We start from the raw sequence: 17299 nt of genomic DNA on the forward strand, positions 1-17299 counted from the left end.
GAAGATGGGGTGGGTGTAAGATGCCCCGTGCAAGGCTAAGGGTGATGGTGCAAGGCTGCGGTGGCCATATAAAGCCCCGGTGCAAGGCTAGGGGTGAGTGTGCAAGGCCCCGTGCAAGGCTAAGGGTGATGGCGCAAGGCTGAGGGTGAGCGTGCAAGGCTGGGGTGGACAGATAGGGACCCATGTGAGTGTGCAAGGCCCTGTGCAAAGCTGGGGTGGCCACATAAGGACCCACAAGAGGTTGGGGGTGAGCGTGCAAGGCCCCGTGCAAGGCTAAGGGTGATGGTGCAAGGCCAGGGGTGAGCGTGCAAGGCCCTGTGCAAGGCTAAGGGCGATAGTGCAAGACTTGGGGTGAGCATGCAAGGCCCTGTGCGAGGCTGGGGTGGCCACATAAGGACCCATATGAGGTTGGGGGTGAGCGTGCAAGGCCCTGTGCAAGGCTAAAGGTGATGGTGCAAGGCCAGGGTGAGCGTGCAAGGCCCTGTGCAAGCCTAAGGGCGATGGTGTAAGGCTGGGGTGACTGTGCAAGGCCCCACTTAAGGTCAGGGACGAGCGTGCAAGACCTGACGCGAAGCCAAGGGTGACGATGCAAGGCCGGGGTGGGCACGCAAGACCCCGTGCAAGGCTGGAGGTGAGCGTGCAAGGCTGGGGTGGCCACGTGAAGCCCCGTGCAAGGTCAGGGATGAGCGCGCAAGACCTGATGCGAGGCCAGGGGTGACGACGCGAGGCTGGGGCGGGCGCGCAAGCCCCTGCGCAAGGCTGGGGGGGCGAGTGTGCAAGGCCTCGTGCGAGGGCCTCGTGCAAGGTACCTGGGCGCTGCTGTTGCGGGACAGGGCCTTGTAGATCTCATCGATGTTGGTGGCGACGGACTCGAAGCAGGCGTTGAAGCGGTCGAAGCGTTCCTTCTTCATCTGCTCGAAGGCTTGCTTCGCCTTCTTGGCTCGCTTGCGCGCTGCCTCAAACTCTGCCAGGAGGGACAAGGAGGGGTCAGGGGACATTGGGGACATCCTTGGGGACATCGGGGACACCCATGGGACGTCGGGGACACCCACGGGACATCAGGGACATCGCCCTGCCCACTATCCCCGTGATACGTCCTGTGTCGCTCCCTTAAAATGGCTGCCTTGGTAGGGTAGGGTTGTGTCATCCCGTGTCCTGCGTGCCACATCTTCCTGGCGTCCCCATGTCCCTGGCGTCCCCATGGCCATATCTTCCTGGTGTCCCCACGTCCCTGGTATCCCTACGTCTATGTCTTCCCAGTGTCCTCACATCTTTGGTGTCCCCATGGCCATATCTTCCTGGTGTCCCCATGTCCCTGGTGTCCCCACATCTACCATGTTCCTGTATCTTCCTGGTGTCCCCAAGTCCCCTGTGTCCTCCTGGTGTCCCCATACCCCTGGTGTCCCCATGTCTCCCGTGTCTTCCTAATATCCTCACATCTTTGGTGTCCCCATGTCCCCAGTGTCCCCACGTCCACCACGTCCCTGTGCCTTCCTGGTGTCTGCAAGTCCCCTGGGTCTTCCTGGTGTCCCCATATCCCTGGTGTCCCCATGTCCCTGTGTCTCCCCAGTGTCCCCATGTCTCCCTGGTATCCCCACATCTCCCATGTCCCTGTGTCTCCGCAGGGTCCCCATGTCCCCCATATCTTCCTGGTGTCCCCATGTCCCTGGTGTTCCCATGTCCCCCTATCTTCCTGGTGACCCCATGTCCCCCATATCTTCCTGGTGTCCCCATGTCTCTCTGATGTCCCTGTGTCTTCCTGGTGTCCCTGTGTCCCTGCTGTCCCCATATGCCCCATATCTTCCTGGTGTCCCCACATCTCTGGCGTCCTCATGTCCCCCATATCTTCCTGGTGTCCCCATGTCCTCAGTGTCCCCATGTCCCTGTGTCTCCCCAGTGTCTCCCTGGTGTCCCTGTGTCCCCCCAGTGTCCCCCACATCTTCCTGGTATCCCCATATCCCCAGCATCCCCGGGTCCCTGTATCTCTCCAATGTCCCCGTGTCCCCCCGGTGTCCCCCACATCTTCCTGGTATCCCCATATCCCCAGCATCCCCGGGTCCCTGTATCTCCCCAATGTCCCTGTGTCCCCCCGGTGTCCCCACCGTCTGAGGTCTCCTGGAACTTATCCCGGACGCTCTCCAGCTTCTCCATGGCCTTCATGTTGGGAGCGGCAATGCGCTGCAGGACGCTCTGCTGCTCCGTCAGCCGCTGCTGGAGCTGGTTCATCTCCTGCCGGATCTCCTCCTCTGCCTGCGCGTCCTGGGGGCGGGGCCTCGTGGGAAGGGGGCGGGGCCTCGTGGGAAGGGGGCGGGGCCTCGTGGGAAGGGGGCGGGGCCTCGTGGGAAGGGGGCGGGGCCAGGTCCTCCCAGGGTGATGGCTCAGCTGGGTCACCCTCATGGGGCTCGTGGGGGGGCGTGGCTTCAGCCGGGGGCGTGGCTTCAGCCAAAGGGGGCATGTCTACCAACAGGCCACACCCCCAATGAGCCTTACCTTATCATAAGGTCAGTGGGAAGGGCAGAAAGGGGTGGGGCTTTGGTATGTTAATGAGAAGGGGTGGAGCTCAGTGAGGGGGCAGGGACTCAGCATAGGGGGTGGGGCCACTCAGTCCAATGGGGGTGGTGGTGGTGGGAGGGGCCTTGGGGATAAGGGGGAGGGGCTTGAGGGTAGTGGGGGGGTTGGCAAGTGGGGAGGGGGCAGTGGGAGGGGCCAGCATACCTTGAGCTCCTCGGGCAGGTCGCTGTAGTCGATCTCGATCAGGGCCTCCCGGGCATAGAGGCTGGAGGTGCGCTGGGAGCTGCTCACCGGCTCCTCCCCGGCCGGGCCACCCTGGGGGGGCCAACAAAGGGGTTCAGGGCAGTCCCCAAGCCCCCCACAGCCCCCCCAAACCCCGTCCCGGCCCCACCTCCTCCTGGCTGATGTCATCCATGGTGCCCTTGGAGAGGGGCAGCTTGATGTCCTGCATCTTGCAGGCCTGCAGCAGGTTGTGGCGGTCGCTGCGTTTCTGCTCCAGCTTCGTCTCGATGGCCGTCACCTCCTTCTGCAGGTGTGTCATCTCCCTGCGTGGTAAGGGGAGGGGTCAGGCCCGGCTGGCTCCGCCCACAAGATCCCTAGCCCCGCTCACAGCACCTTTACACCCCTACACATCCCTTAGCTCCCCCAAACCCCTTAGCCCCTCCCACAAATTCCTTAGCCCCTCCCATACCTTATTAGGGCCAACCACAAGCTCTCAAGCCCCTCCCATGCTCTTAACTCCACCCACAAGCCCCTCCCATCCTCCCCTCAGCCCTGCCCACAGACCTAGCCCCGCCCACCACCTGCCACTCATACCGGCCCCACCAATCACTTTCTAGCCCCAGCCCATGACTTGGCTCCAGCCCCATTTCTTGGCCCTGCCCCCAGGGCTGTAGCTCCACCCCAAGGCTTAAGGCCCCGCCCCTGCCTGCAAGCTCCACCCCCAGGGCCTGAGGCCCCGCCCCTGCCTGCAAGCTCCGCCCCAGGGCCTGAGGCCCCGCCCCTGCCTGCAAGCTCCGCCCCAGGGCCTGAGGCCCCGCCCCTGCCTGCAAGCTCCGCCCCTGCCTGCAAGCTCTGCCCCCAGGACCCAAGGCTCCACCCCCAAGGACAAGGCTCCACCCCTCCCTGCAAGCCCCACCCCCAAGGCCTGAGGCTCCGCCCCTAACTAAGGCTTGTGGCTCCACCCCCAGGATCTGAGGCCTCACCCCACCTGCAAACTCCACCCCCAGGAACTGAGGCTCCACCCCTGCCTGCAAGCTCCACCTCAGGGCCTGAGGCTCTGCCCCCAAGGCCGAGGTCCCACCCCTGCCTGCAAGCTCCACCCCCAGGGCCAGAGGCCCCACCCCCAAGGCCTGAGGCTCCACCCCTAAGGCTTGTGGCTCCACCCCCAGGATCTGAGGCCTCGCCCCACCTGCAAACTCCACCCCCAGGGCCTGAGGCTCCGCCCCTGCAGCCCACACCCATTCCCTGCCCACACCCCAGGCCCCACCCTGCCCTTTAGGCCCCACCCCCAGCCACACCCTCACTTGCTGGCCCCGCCCTCACTTGTTGGCCCCGCCCAGCTTCTTGCGGATCTCATCCATCTCGTGGTTCTTGTCGTTGACCTCCGACTTCTTGGCCAAGTGCTGGTTCTTCAGGTCCTGCAGCTGCGCCATCGTCTCGTCGATGATCTTCATGTGCCGCTGCTCCTCCTGCCGGCACCGCCCGTCAGCCACACCCGCGCAAGCCACGTCCCCTCTCTAGCCCCACCCCATCTCCCAAAAATAACCCCCCAAACCTTCTTCAGCTTCTCAATCTCAGCCTCGTCCTTGCGCACGCCCTGCTCCCACATCAGCACCTTCTCCTGGTCCTCCCGCAGCTGGTTGCGTTCGAAATCCAGCTGGATGCCCAGCCGTGTCTTCTGGTTCTCGAATTCCAGCCTAAAGGGAACGAGGGGGGTTCCCCAAGGTGTTTGGGGGGGTCTCCGAGGGGATGGCAGCTGCCCCACGGGCTGCCTGGGGGAATAAGCTCTGCCCCAAGGCATTGGGGGGGACCCCAGGCACCCCATGGGCTGCCCCATGGCCTCAGGGGACACCCCCGGGTGTTGGGGGGGACCCCAGGGGGACAGCAGCCACCCCATAGGCTGCCCCATAGCCTCAGAGGGTGCAGGTGTGCCCCCTCCACAGGTTTGGGGGTCCCATGGAGGTCTGGGTATGCCCCCTCCAGGGGTTTGGGGGTCCGCTGGAGATCCAGGCATACCCCCTCCATAGGTTTGGGGGTCTCCTGGTGGTCTGGGTATGCCCCTTCCACAGGTTTGGGGGTCTAGGTGTACCCCCCCAACAGATTTGGGGGTCCCCTTACCTCTTCTTGGCGATCTCGTTCTGCCTTTTGACTTTCTCCTCTTCAAACTCCCGGATGTTCCTGACCCCGATTTCACGGCAAAACTCTTCAAACACCTCATCCTCCACCTGCCAGGGGGGCCGATGTCAGCCCCACAGGGGCTCCCCAAAACCCCTGCCCCCCCGCCTTACCCCACAGGGGTCCCCCCAAAAACCCCAGCACCCACCTGGTTCATCTTCTCCTTCAGATCCTTCATCTCCCGCTCCCGGCCCTGGATGATCCTCTTGATATCGTTAATGCGAGGCCCAAAATTGGCCAATTCGCTCTCGAGTTTCGACTTTTCCTGTTTTGCAGGGGGCAGAAATGGGGCTTAGAGAATGCCAAGGAACACCCAGCACCCCAAAATCCCACCCTGGGGCCATACAGACTCAATAACACCCATGAGGAAGGCATACGGTCTCCGTGAATCCCCCAAAACATCCACTTTAGAGCTTGTAAGAGCCGCAAGGCCCTCCATAACACCCCAAAAAGGGCGTAATATGCCCCCAAAAGGGCGTAATCCCCCCCCAAATACTCCCCTTCCAGGGTGGGGTGCAAGCGGTACCTGGAGATTGAGGGCAAGATGCCGGGTTTTCGTCTGCTCCAGGTCGCTCTGCGAATATTTGAGCCGCATCTGGAGACCGTGGGCTTGGGACTGGACTTGGCGCAGCTCGGCTTCCTTCCGCTTCGCCTTCATTTGCTCCTGGGGGGCACAAGGCGGGGAAAAAAGGGGGTGAGGGGGAGAAAAGAGGGGGAAAATTCACCTGCTCGGGGGACTCCCCAACCAGCAATGCCTGGGGAAGGGGGGCTGTGCTTGGCTTTAGGGTCTGTAACACCCTGTTTGGGGGTTCAGCCTTGTCACCATGAGAGAGCGCCCCAAAATGCTTGAGGGGAAGAAGTTTTTTGGGGGGGGGGGGGGGGGGGGGGGGAAGAAAAAGAACTTGTTGTTTTGGGGGAGAAGAAATTTGGGGGGAAGAGAAAAAACGAAGAGAAAAAACGAAGAGAAAAAACGAAGAGAAAAAACGAAGAGAAAAAACGAAGAGAAAAAACGAAGAGAAAAAACGAAGAGAAAAAACGAAGAGAAAAAACGAAGAGAAAAAACGAAGAGAAAAAACGAAGAGAAAAAACGAAGAGAAAAAACGAAGAGAAAAAACGAAGAGAAAAAACGAAGAGAAAAAACGAAGTTTTGGCGGGGGGAGACAGAAAAAGACGATAATGAAGTTTTGGGGTTGGGGGGAGACAGAAAAAGATGACAACGAAGTTTGGGGGGGGAAGAAACTGTTTGGGGAAAAAGAAGTAGTAGTAATTTTGGGGGTAGAAGAAAAAGAAAAAACAAGAAGAATGAGAACTTTGGGGGGGAAGAAAAAGAAGTAGTAGTAGTTTTGGGGGGAAGAAGCAGTTTTGGGGTCTGCATGGCACATGGAAAAAGGACAAAGGGCCAGTTTTAGGGTCAAGAGGAGCCTCAGCGGGTGCAGATGCAGCTTTGGGGTCTGATGGAAGGAGTTTGGGGGCTCACAGGGACTTTGGGGATTGATAAAACCCGAAAAGGGGGTTTTGGGGGGTGCGTAAGACCCCCGGGGAGGGGAGAAGGGGGGTCCACATGCCCGCTCCTGCACCTTGAGCTCCTCTGTCAGCCGTTCCTTCTTCTCCTTCAGTTTATCCACTGCCTTCTCATCCCAGCGCCGGGCTTTGGCCTTCAGGTCGCTGGCTCCCCCCGAAATCACCCCCGATTTTTGGAAGAGGGTCCCATCCAGTGCCACCGTCTGCGGAAACAAAAACAACAACAAAAAAAGGCGGGGGGGGGGGTTGGATAAGCAGCCCAGATGCTTGGGTCCTCGCTTAGGGTGTCGGGGGGAGGAGGGGAACCCCCACTTTGTGCCGCTGGTGTCCCCCGAAGGCGATGCGACGGGCGTCCTCCACGTTGTCACAGACCAGGGCGTTGCCGCAGGCGTATTGCAGGGCTTTTTTGATGTGGGGGGGTTCGTACCGGATCACGTCGATCACCAGCTTCGCCCCCTTCAGCTCCCGCAGCTTCTCATCCGTTGGCTTCACCTGCGGCCCAAAGGGGGTTCGACAGCAGCCCCCCAAAACTCCAGGGAGGGCCACGAGTCCCAGAGGGTTCAATAGGGACCCCAAAAGCCCCAGCGAGGTCATGAGCCCCAAGAGGTTTAAATGGGGACCCCCAAAGCCCCAGGGAGGGCTCTGAGCCCCAAGGGGTTAAATGGGGACCCCCAAAACCTCAGGGAGGATCCTCAGTCTCAAGGGGTTAAATGGAGCACCCCTAAAACCCCAGGGAGGGGCCCTGAGTCCCAGGGGGTTCAACAGGGACCCCAAAAGTCCCAGGGAGGTCATGAGCCCCAGGGGGTTTAAACAGGGACTCCCAAAACCCCAGGGAGGGCCACCAGCCCCAGGGGGTTAAATGGGGACCCCAAAACCCCAGGGAGGACCCTGAGCCCTGCAGAGTTACATGGGGTCCCCCCCAAACCCCAACACCCCTTGGAGGACCCTGAGGGGTTGAATGGGCCCCCCCCCCCAAACCCCTTGGAGGACCCTGAGAGGTTGAATGGGGCCCCCCCCCAAAACACCAAAAAACACCCTGAGGGCTTACGTGGGGGTCCCCCAAACCCTAAAAACCCTCATCCGTGAGGGATCCTTGCACCATCCCCACCCTCCAGTGCCTCTCGGGGTCCCCAGGGAGCCCCATGACCCCAAAAGTGGGGGTGTCCCCAGATCCCACCTCCAGATAATCGAGGGGCAGGAAGGTTTCGGGCTCTCCCCGCTGCTCCTTGATGTACTGGATACAATCGCGCCCCGTTTTTTCCGAATCCACGATGATGGCGTCCATGTTCTTCCCCAACACCTTGGTCACAGCGATCTGATATTTTTTCTGCGTGGGCTGGCACAGATCGATGAGGCGGCCATACTATAAGGGGGCAAACACCCACCCCCCCCCCCCCCCCAAAAAAAAAGGGGTTAGCACTGAGCAGAGGGGTTGGGGAAGGGGCAGAGTGGAGTTTGGGGGTGTCAGACTCACGACGGAGCCGGGATAGAGGCGTTTGATGCTGTCCATGATTTCGGCTTTACGTTGTTGACGGCTGCTTTCCTGTCGGTCGATGCGGGCGTCCCCGAGTTGTTCCATCACCTGGTTCAGCTCTTTGTTGATCTCATCGATGCGACGTTTAGCCAGTTCTACTTCTTCTGTTAATTCTCCTTCCAGGCGCTTCTGCTCTTCCAGGGATTGTCTAGGGGAGGACGGGGGATGCTTTGGGGGGCTGCCCTGGGGCATGGGGACAAGAGGATGGGAACGAGAGATACCTTGGGGGCACGGAAACGGGGGTATGGGGAATGCCTCAGGGGCTGCCCCAGGGCGATGGGGATGGGGACAACGGGACAGGGGACACCTCGGGGACTGCCCCAGGGGCATGGGGACAGAGCCATGGGGACAAGGGACACGTTAGGGACTACTCCAAGGGCTTGGGGACAGGGGCACGGGGACAAGGGACATCTCAGGGCGGCCCCAGGGGCATAGGGACAGGGGTACAGGGATGGGGGACACCTTGGGGACCGCCCCGAGGGTTTGGGGACAGGGGTACAGGGACAGGGGACGTCTCAGTAGCAGCCCCAGGGGCACAGGAACAGGGGTACGGGGATGTGTGACACCTTGGGGACTGCCTCAGGGGCATGGGGACAGGGGACACCTTGGGGACAGGGGCATGGGGACAGGGGATGTCTCAGGGGCAGCCCCAGGAGCATGGGGACAGAGGTACGGGGATGGGGGACACCTTGGGGACTGCCCTGAGGGTTTGGGGACAGGGCTATGAGGACAGGGGACATCTCAGGGGTGGCCCCAGGGGCATAGGGACAGGAGTATGGGGATGTGGGACACCTTGGGGACCACCTCAAGGGCATGGGGACAGGGCCACGGGGACAAGGGACACCTCAGGGTCTGTCTCAAGAGCACGGAGATGGGCTCACAGGGCTGGGGGACCTTGGGGACTGCCCTGGGGACACAAGGACAGGGGCGTGGGGACAAGGGACACCTCAGGGGCTGCCCCAGTGACACAGAAACAGGGCCAGGGGCCACCTCAGGGCCACTGGGGACACTTTGGGGACAAGGTCTCACTTGCTGGTGGCGATGTACTCCTCCAGCTTCTCAATGCGCTTCTGGTTCTCCTCGATCTCCCGCAGCTTCTGCTTGATCTTGGCCTGGGGACAAGAGGAAGGGGCTGACGGGGTGGCCGTGGGGGACAACGGGGGGACTTGGGGGGCTCCCCTAGACTCACCTCGGTCTCCACCTTCTTCCTTTCCTCCAAATCCAGCCGATCCTGGTCGGCTTTCTGATCCCGGTTGAATTTCTCCAACTCTTGGGCAAGCGTGGCAGCACGTTTGCTGGCCTCCTCCTTCAGCCGGTGGTATTTCTTCACCTAAAGTGGGGACAACAGGGTGAAGGAGGGGCTCCCAAATTTACATGGGGACAAAGGGATGAGCCCTACCTGGTTCTCCTCCAACGTCAAGTCGCGTCCTTGGCTCTGGCTCTCCTCTTCCATCCGTTCCTCAAATTCTTGCCGCGCTTTTTCCACCGACAGCATCTCTTTCTCCAGCTCGTCCATGTCTCCCTTCCGTTTCTTGTACTGCTTCTGCGCGTTCTGCAGCGACTTCTTGGCCGCTTCCAGCTTCTTAATCTTGTGCGAGGTGTTCTCCTTCGCTTTGATGTACTGAGGACGCTTCTGGTTGAGCTCCGAATCCTTTTCCCTGCAGAAAATAACAAATTGAGGGGGTGTAGGAGCTCCTCACCCAACCCCTTCCCCATTTTTGGGTTGCCTCACTTGATCTCCTTCTCGATCTGCTGTTGTTCCCTCATCATCTTGCCCAGCTCCTTCTTGCGATCCTTCAGCTCATCCTCCACCCGATCCATCCTCTTCTTGTCTTTATCGATCTCCCGGTTTTTCAACCCCAATTCCTTATTGAGTTTTTCGATCTCTGCTTCGTTATGATAAAGCTTGAAGAGCTGTAGCTGCACTTGAGCCCGCACCACTTCGTCCTTCAATCGCTGGTAACGATCCGCCTAACGAGGAAAAAAGGGACATACAGCGTCGGAGGGGTGCGATGATGATGTGGGACCCCCCCCCCCCCCCACGTCACCCCTCAAACCTCTTCTTTCTCCTGCTTAGCTTCTTTGCGCTCGGCAGCGATGTTTTTCTTGCGGTGGTAGTTGAACTGAGTGTCTTCCTCCGCTTTCACCATCTCTTTTTTCCGCTTGTCGTATTCCTGCGCCAGCTCTCCTGACCGGCTGATCTCCTCGAACAACGCCGTCCGTTCCTTGGGGTTCTTCATGGCGATGGATTCCACAGCACCCTGAGGAAGTGGGGTGTGTGTGTGTGTGTGTGTGTGTGTGTCAGGGCCACCCCCCCCAAATCACAGGGGGCTGGGTTCTACCTCTGTGCGGAGGGGAATGGGGGAGACCCCCCTCAAATCCTCCCGGGGCTCCCCCATGGCCAGGAAACGGGGTAAAGCGGGTGGCAGGACATGGATGACCCCCCCAAACCCACACATAGCCCCCCAAAGCTCCCCAAACCCACATATACCCACCCAAAGTCACCCCAAAGTCCCCCAAACCTATACATACTCCCCCAAACCCACACATACCCCCTCAAAGCCCCCCCAAACCCTCCCCTAAAGCCCCCCCAAACCCACACATGCCCCCCAAAATCCCCCCAAACCCGCACATACCCCCAAAGCCTCTCCTAAAACCCCTCAAAGCCACACATAGCCCCCCCAAAGTCCCACAAACCCGCACATACCCCCCAAACCCTCCCCTAAAGCCCCCCAAACCCACACATACACCACCAAAGTCCCCCCCAAACCCACACATACACCACCAAACCCTCTCCTAAAACCCCTCAAAGCCATACATAGCCCCCCCAAAGTCCCACAAACCCACACATACCCCCCAAACCCTCCCCTAAAGGCCCCAAAGCCACACATACCCTGTAAAATCCCCCAAACCCACATATACCCCCCCCAAACCCTCCCCTAAAGCCCCCCAAACCCACACATAACCCCCCAAAGTCCCCCTCAAACCCACACATAACTCCCCCAACCCCCCTGAACTCACACATAGCCCCCTAAAAACCCTTCATGCCCCCCCCCAACCTGGAAGACGAGGAAATTCCTGGCTTTGATGAGGATCCCCAACTTCTCCAGCTCCTCACTGTACTCACTCAACTGCACCACCCGGTTGTTGATCTTATACTCGGACGAACTGCCTATGCCGAGGAATTTCGGGGTGTCAGAGCGTTCCACCCCCCAAAGTGTGCCAACCCCCCTGCCCCCAAAAACGCATCCCCCCTCGCCTCGTACCGACGATGACGCGGGCGAAGGTGCGATCCTCAGCGCCTTCCTCGGAGTAGACCATGCTAACGAAGGCGCGGCTAGCGGCGGGTTTTCCCACAGGAGCTCCGTGGATCAGATCCCGCAGGGTTTTCACCCGCAGGTTGCTTGTTTTTTCCCCCAGGACGAAGCTGATGGCGTCCATCAGGTTGGATTTACCTGCGGCGGGTGGGGGGGAAATGGATAAGAAAGGGGGTGAGGGGGGACCCCCAAAGCTTGGGGGGGGGGACACCTCAGGGAATGGGTGGGGGTGAGGGAGGGAGGCTGGAGGAAGGGGAAATGGGGAGAATTCCTCCAGAGTAGGGTAGGAGGAGGAAAGGGGGGGACCCCAAGGCTTGAGGGGGACCCCAAAGCTTTGGGGGGGAGCCCAGGGAATGGAGGGAGTGAGGGGGGGAGGCTGGAGGAAGGGGAAATGGGGGAGACCCCCCCATGGGCAGGGTGGGAGGAGGAAGAGGAGGGACCCCGAGGTTTGAGGGGACCCCAAGGCTTTAGAGGGGTGAGGGAGGGAGGCTGGAGAAAGGGGAAATGGGGGAGATCCCCCCCCAAGAGCAGGGTGGGAACCCCAAGATTTGAGGGGGACCGCAAGGCTTGGGGGGGTAAGGGAGGGAGGCTGGAGAAAGCGAAAATAGGGGAGACTCCCTCCAGAATAGGGTGGGAGGAGGAAGGGGGGACCCCAAGGCTTGAGGGGACCCCAAGGTTTGGGGGGGTTAGGGAAGGAATCTGGAGGAATGGGGAATCAGGGAGAACCCCCCAGAGCAGGGTGGGAGGAGGAAGAGGGGAGACCCCAAGGTTTCAGGGGGACCGCAAGGCTTGAGGGGGAAAGGGGAGAGGCTGGAGGAAGGGAAAATGGGGGAGACCCCCCCAGAGCAGGGTAGGAGAAGAGGGGGGACCCCAAGGCTTGAGGGGGTGAGGGAGGGAGGCTGGAGGAAGGAGAAATGGGGGAGACCCCCCCCAGAGTAGGGTGGGAGGAGGAAGGGGGGGGGCATTAGGTGAACCTCAGGGGGGTTATGGGATAGGGGGGACCCCCAGGATTTTGGGGGGACCCCAGGGAATGGGGGGGGAAGGGGGAGCCGGGGGGAGACACCCCCCCCCCGGAAGAGCAGGGTGGGAGGAGGAAGGGGGGGGGAGTGGGATTGGGGGGGGGGGGCTAAGGAATTCTGGGATACCCCCCTCCCGCAGTGCATCATGGGAGAGGCCCTGAGGGGCCCCCCCGGGATAGCGGCGGGGCCTGGGCGCCCCCAATCCCCCGGGTCTCACCGGAGCCGTTAGGGCCGATGATGGCGGTGAAGCGGCGGAAGGGCCCGATGATCTGGCGGCCCTTGTAAGATTTAAAGTTCTCGATTTCGATGAGCTTGAGGAAGCCCATGGCGGCGGCGAGGTGAGGGGGGGGGAACCAGAAACGGGAGGGGGGGGGAAGAACCGGCCCGGTACGGCGGCCGAGAGGGCGGGAAAAGCGGCGGCTACGGCAGCCGCGAAGGGACAAGCGCCGCCGCTCGCCGATAGGCTGCCTCCGCCGTCACTCTTCCCCTCCGCTCCGCCCCCTCGCTGCTCTTAGGCCAGCGGTTTTCTAAGCGGGGCTCCACCCGCCGCGCCTCTTGATTGGCCGCGCTGGGGGGTTCATTTGCATGGAGCGTACCAAGGCGCGGTGGAGTGGGGGGGGGGAGGAGGGAATGGGCCGTCCCGTCTCCTCGCGGTGGGGAGTGGGAGGGGGCGTCGCCATGGGGACGGGGTGCGTGCGTGCGTGCGTGCGTGAAAGGGCGTCCCAAAACTCGGCGCTTTTCAGCAAATTTCAGCTTTATTGGCGATTTTTTATTTGCACAGAGAAGCAGATGAGATGAGAGAAGTTGGGGCCGTCGGCAGGCGAGGCAAACGAACGGGGATTTCTCCCACGCCAAAGGTGCCAGCACCCAGAGCTGTTTGCTCCGGGCATGCCTCGAGAGGCGACATGGCCGACGGGACGCTGCGTGCCCAGGACCACCGCTCCTGGCATCCCCCGGGGAGGCAGCATGGCTGAGCAGGCGCTGTGTGCGCAGGACCACCGCTACCAGCATGCCTCGAGAGGCGACATGGCCGACGGGACGCTGCGTGCCCAGGACCACCGCTCCCTGCACGCTGCGAGAGGCAGCCTGGCCTGTTTTCTCCCTTGCGGGGACGCTGCCATTCCCCCCGCCCGCCAGCGCACTCGGGAGCCCTGCCGAGCCCTCAGCCCCCAGGCAGCCCCTGCCGCCAGCTCTGGCACGGCACCCTCCCACCCTCACAGCTGGCTCCGGCACAGCCCAGCAGCCCCGCACCCCCGCCGCTCCGTGCCTCCGACACGGCCCCCGCCTGCCCCGCCGCAGGGACCGCTGCCCTCCCGGTCCATTGCCTGGCCCCGCTTACCTTCCCCGGTGCATCCGCAACCCGGCGACCGCTCCGCTCCTCCCTGTGCTCTCACCGGCCCCTCCACGGCCCCCCGGGGCAGGGCAGCACCGGCCCCTCCACCGGCAGCCACCCCTTTCCAGGGAGGGGCCATCGCCATCAGCCTCGCTGCCCGCACCTGGGGCTCCTCCAGCCCCGGCCCGCAGCTGGGGCCCAGCAGGAACAGGGGGGCCATCACCTGATCCCCGCAGCACGTCACCCCCCACCCCGCTGCCCTGGTTTCGGCTGGAACAGAGTTAATTTTCTGCCCTGTGGTGCTGCATTTCGGATTTCCTATGAGAATAACGCTGATAACACGCTGATGGTGGAGTTGTTGCTGAGCAGTGCTGATGCTTAGTCAAGGACTTTTTCAGCTTCACGTGCTCTGCCAGGGGCACAAGAAGGTGGGAGGGGGCACAGCCAAGGCAGACCCAAACTGGCCAGAGGGATATTCCAAACTAATAAGCTAAAATAAACTAAATATTCCCCGAAACTGGGCCAGACAGGTGGAGGACAACTCCTCCAGAATCATAGAATCAGAATCATTTAAGTTGGAAAAGACCTTTAAGATTATCCAGTCCAACCATTAACCTACACTACCAACTCCACACTAAACCGATCAAGGGTAGACCAGACTGAACCATGTCCCCAAGTGCCACCTCTGCCCATTTTTTGAACACTTCCAGGGACGGGGACTCCGCCACCTCTCTGGGCAGCCTGTTCCAATGCTTGACCACCCTTTCCGTGAAGAAATTTTTTCTAATATCCAATCTAAACCTCCCATGCCCCATCCAATGGGCGCAGCTTGAGCCCATTTCCTCTCATCCTATTGCTAACTACTTGGGAGAAGAGCCCGACCCCCCCCCACTACCGCCTCCTTTCAGGTAGTTGTAGAGAGCGATAAGGTCTCCCCTCAGCCTTCTCTTCTCCAGGCTAAACAACCCCAGTTCCCTCAGCCGCTCCTCACCAGCCCTGTGCTCCAGACCCTTCACCAGCCTTGTTGCCCTTCTCTGGACACGCTCCAGCACCTCAAGGTCTTTCTTGTACTGAGGGGCCCAAAACTGGACACAGGATTCCAGGTGCGGCCTCACCAGCGCCCAGTACAGGGGAACAATCACCTCCCTGCTCCTGCTGGCCACACTATTCCTCATACAAGCCAGGATGCTGTTGGCCTTCTTGGCCACCTGGGCACACTGCTGGCTCATGATCAGCCAGCTGTCGACCAACACCCCCAGGTCCTTTTCGGCCAGGCAGCTTTCCAGCCACTCTTCCCCAAGCCTGTAGCGTTGCATGGGGTTGTTGTGACCCAAGTGCAGGACCCGGCACTTGGCCTTGTTAAACCTCATACAGCTGGCCACAGCCCATCGGTCCAGCCTGTCCAGGTCCCTCTGCAGGGGCAGCCTACCCTCCAGCAGATCGAGCAGATTCCTCCCCCAGGAGAGAAAAAGAAGCCAGTGAGTAACAGCATGAGGACATTTCCAATGCTCTGCTAATCCATCAGGTTTCCAAGAAGCGGGCCACGGGACTAGGTGCGGGGAGCAGAAAGCTGCAAGGCACACGTGCATGATGCTGGATGTCTGATACACGTTTAACAAAACAACGCACCCCCAGGGATTGTGTTTGTTCACCTTGAGCTGGGGGGAAGGTGTGTGCATGGCTGAGGAAGGTCTGCTTTCTCCATTTGATTTCCAGAAAGACTTGCAGATCCAGAGCAAACCCATGGCAGTCCCCTCCCCCCCTTCCCTCCCACCCTGAGCAGAGCCCATGAGCGGACCAAGGGAGGGCAGAGCTGCGCTCACCCCTTGCGCTGCTGAGGGAACAGCTCGGGTGAAATGGCCCTTCTCGCAGGCCGTCTCTCCGCAGGCCCAGGCTGTAATCCCACTTTTTCAGGGTACAAAGCCTCATTTCTAGGTTCTAAACCTGGACCTGTAGGCTACAACCGCTCATTCCTAGGGTCAAAGGCTCAGTTTCCGGGTCCAAAACTGATTACAGAGCCCAGCTTCTCTTCTTCAGGGCACAAAGCCTCATTTGTAGGAGCAAACCCTCACTTCAGCACCCAAAGCCTCCTTTTTTGGGCCTAAATCAACACTTTTAGGGACCAAAGCCTCACTTTTAGGCATCAAAGCCTCACTTTTAGGGTTCAAACCCTAATTTTGAACCTCCAAAGACCCATTTTTTAGGGTGCAAAGCCTTAGTTTCTGTTACCAAAGCATCACTGGAGGATACAGAACCTAATTTCATGGTTCAAAGCCTCATTTTCATTTCCAAAGCCCAAGTTTCAGGGCCCAAAGCCCCATTCTTAAGGCTCAAACCCTCCTTCTGAGGGCCCAAACTCCTATTTGCAGGGCCCAGACTCTCATTTATAGGGCCCAAACCCCTTTTTTGCAGCTCTAAGCCTCCATTGCCGTGCCCAAAGCCCTATATTCAGGACCAAAGCTTCATTTCTTGGGGCCATAGAGGAACCAAGAGGTTCCCCTCATTTTTGGGGTGCAAAGCGTCATCTGTAGCATCTTGCCCATCCCTTTTAGTGCCCAGAGCCTCATGTTTAGGGCCAAATACTCATTCTTAGGGATCAAACCTGTCTTTTATTACCCATAGGCTTTTTCTAGGGCCCACCGTTTCATTTTTGGGGTCCAAACGCTCGTTTTATGGTCCAAACCCCTCTTTTAGGGCAACAAGCCTCCTTTTTAGGGTAGAAACCCTCATTTGTAAGTTCCAAGCACCCCCTTTTAAGGTCCAAAAACTCATTTTAAGGGCCCAGAGCATTACTTTTAAGGCCCAAACACAGGTTTTGAAGGTCCAAAGCCTCAGTTTGACAGTCAAAACCTTATTTATAGGTTCCAAACTGTCTTTTATTACTCATAGCCTCAGACACTCTCATATTACTCATGGACACGCACATTTAATTTTAGGGTCTAAACCCTCACTTTTCTGGCAGAACACATCATTGAGACTCCAAAGCCTCATTTTTATGGTCCAAAGGCTCCTCTTCAGAGTCCAAATACACATTTTTTTGTTCCCAACGCCTCATTTTCAGGCTCCAAAGCGGCATTTTTAGGATCCAGCCAGTTGTTTCTAGGGTCCAAGCCGCGTTTGGAGCGTCCAAACCCTCCTTTTTATGGTCCAAGCCCCTCTTTTAGGGCTCAAAGGTTCCTTTTCCCTGAAAATGCTTTGATTCAGGAGTAGACAGCCTCCTTTTGATGGTCCAAACCCTCATTTTTACGGTCGGTGGGTCCCATGCCCAGCTCCCTGCCTGCTGACACTGCAGGCATCCACATCCCTTTGTGCCCCCATATAAAGCTCAGCCCAGAGTTGGTGAATTCCTGGCTTTGCTGCCATTATGACACGGACAATTGCGCTACTGCTGCGTATTTATTGCTATGCTGTTATTCAGCAATAAATGGTCACCCCCTGAAGCCGTCCATCGGGAGTCGACTCTCGTCGCACCCCCAATCTGTGCCCTGGTGGGGCCGCCTCAAGGCCTTGCAGGAGGATCAGGGCAATGGGCTTGGGGGGCAGGGGGGGGGGGGTTGCAGTTCCTCCGGGGGCTGGAGGGCTGGTGGGGATGGGGTCCAGTGCCCCGGGGCTGTGTGGCAGGCGGGCCGGTTTTCCAGGCAGAGATGGTGGCTGCTGGTGTTGGGTC

The 17299-nt window shown here is 59.8% G+C and overlaps 1 protein-coding gene across 1 annotated transcript in view; it reads right to left on the minus strand.

The window, feature by feature from the left end:
* The window catches only part of SMC1A (structural maintenance of chromosomes 1A), a 14147-nt gene extending 1522 nt beyond the window's left edge, over positions 1 to 12625 (minus strand). Inside the window, exons 1-21 of the mRNA XM_075724775.1 lie at positions 12517 to 12625; positions 11230 to 11418; positions 11023 to 11135; positions 10021 to 10224; positions 9696 to 9934; positions 9363 to 9621; positions 9153 to 9293; positions 8993 to 9075; positions 7904 to 8111; positions 7607 to 7792; positions 6742 to 6921; positions 6486 to 6632; positions 5435 to 5572; positions 5057 to 5173; positions 4852 to 4958; positions 4289 to 4430; positions 4057 to 4202; positions 2903 to 3056; positions 2716 to 2826; positions 2103 to 2259; positions 810 to 964 (exon numbers count right to left, since the gene is read on the minus strand). Of these exons, the coding sequence (XP_075580890.1) occupies positions 810 to 964; positions 2103 to 2259; positions 2716 to 2826; positions 2903 to 3056; positions 4057 to 4202; positions 4289 to 4430; positions 4852 to 4958; positions 5057 to 5173; positions 5435 to 5572; positions 6486 to 6632; positions 6742 to 6921; positions 7607 to 7792; positions 7904 to 8111; positions 8993 to 9075; positions 9153 to 9293; positions 9363 to 9621; positions 9696 to 9934; positions 10021 to 10224; positions 11023 to 11135; positions 11230 to 11418; positions 12517 to 12625 (3285 nt within the window). The remainder of the gene's footprint in view (positions 1 to 809; positions 965 to 2102; positions 2260 to 2715; positions 2827 to 2902; positions 3057 to 4056; positions 4203 to 4288; positions 4431 to 4851; positions 4959 to 5056; positions 5174 to 5434; positions 5573 to 6485; positions 6633 to 6741; positions 6922 to 7606; positions 7793 to 7903; positions 8112 to 8992; positions 9076 to 9152; positions 9294 to 9362; positions 9622 to 9695; positions 9935 to 10020; positions 10225 to 11022; positions 11136 to 11229; positions 11419 to 12516) is intronic.
* Between the last annotated feature and the right edge of the window lie 4674 nt (positions 12626 to 17299).

This window comes from Pelecanus crispus, chromosome 24 (genome assembly GCF_030463565.1).
Source record: "Pelecanus crispus isolate bPelCri1 chromosome 24, bPelCri1.pri, whole genome shotgun sequence".
Taxonomy (NCBI): Eukaryota; Metazoa; Chordata; class Aves; order Pelecaniformes; family Pelecanidae; genus Pelecanus; species Pelecanus crispus.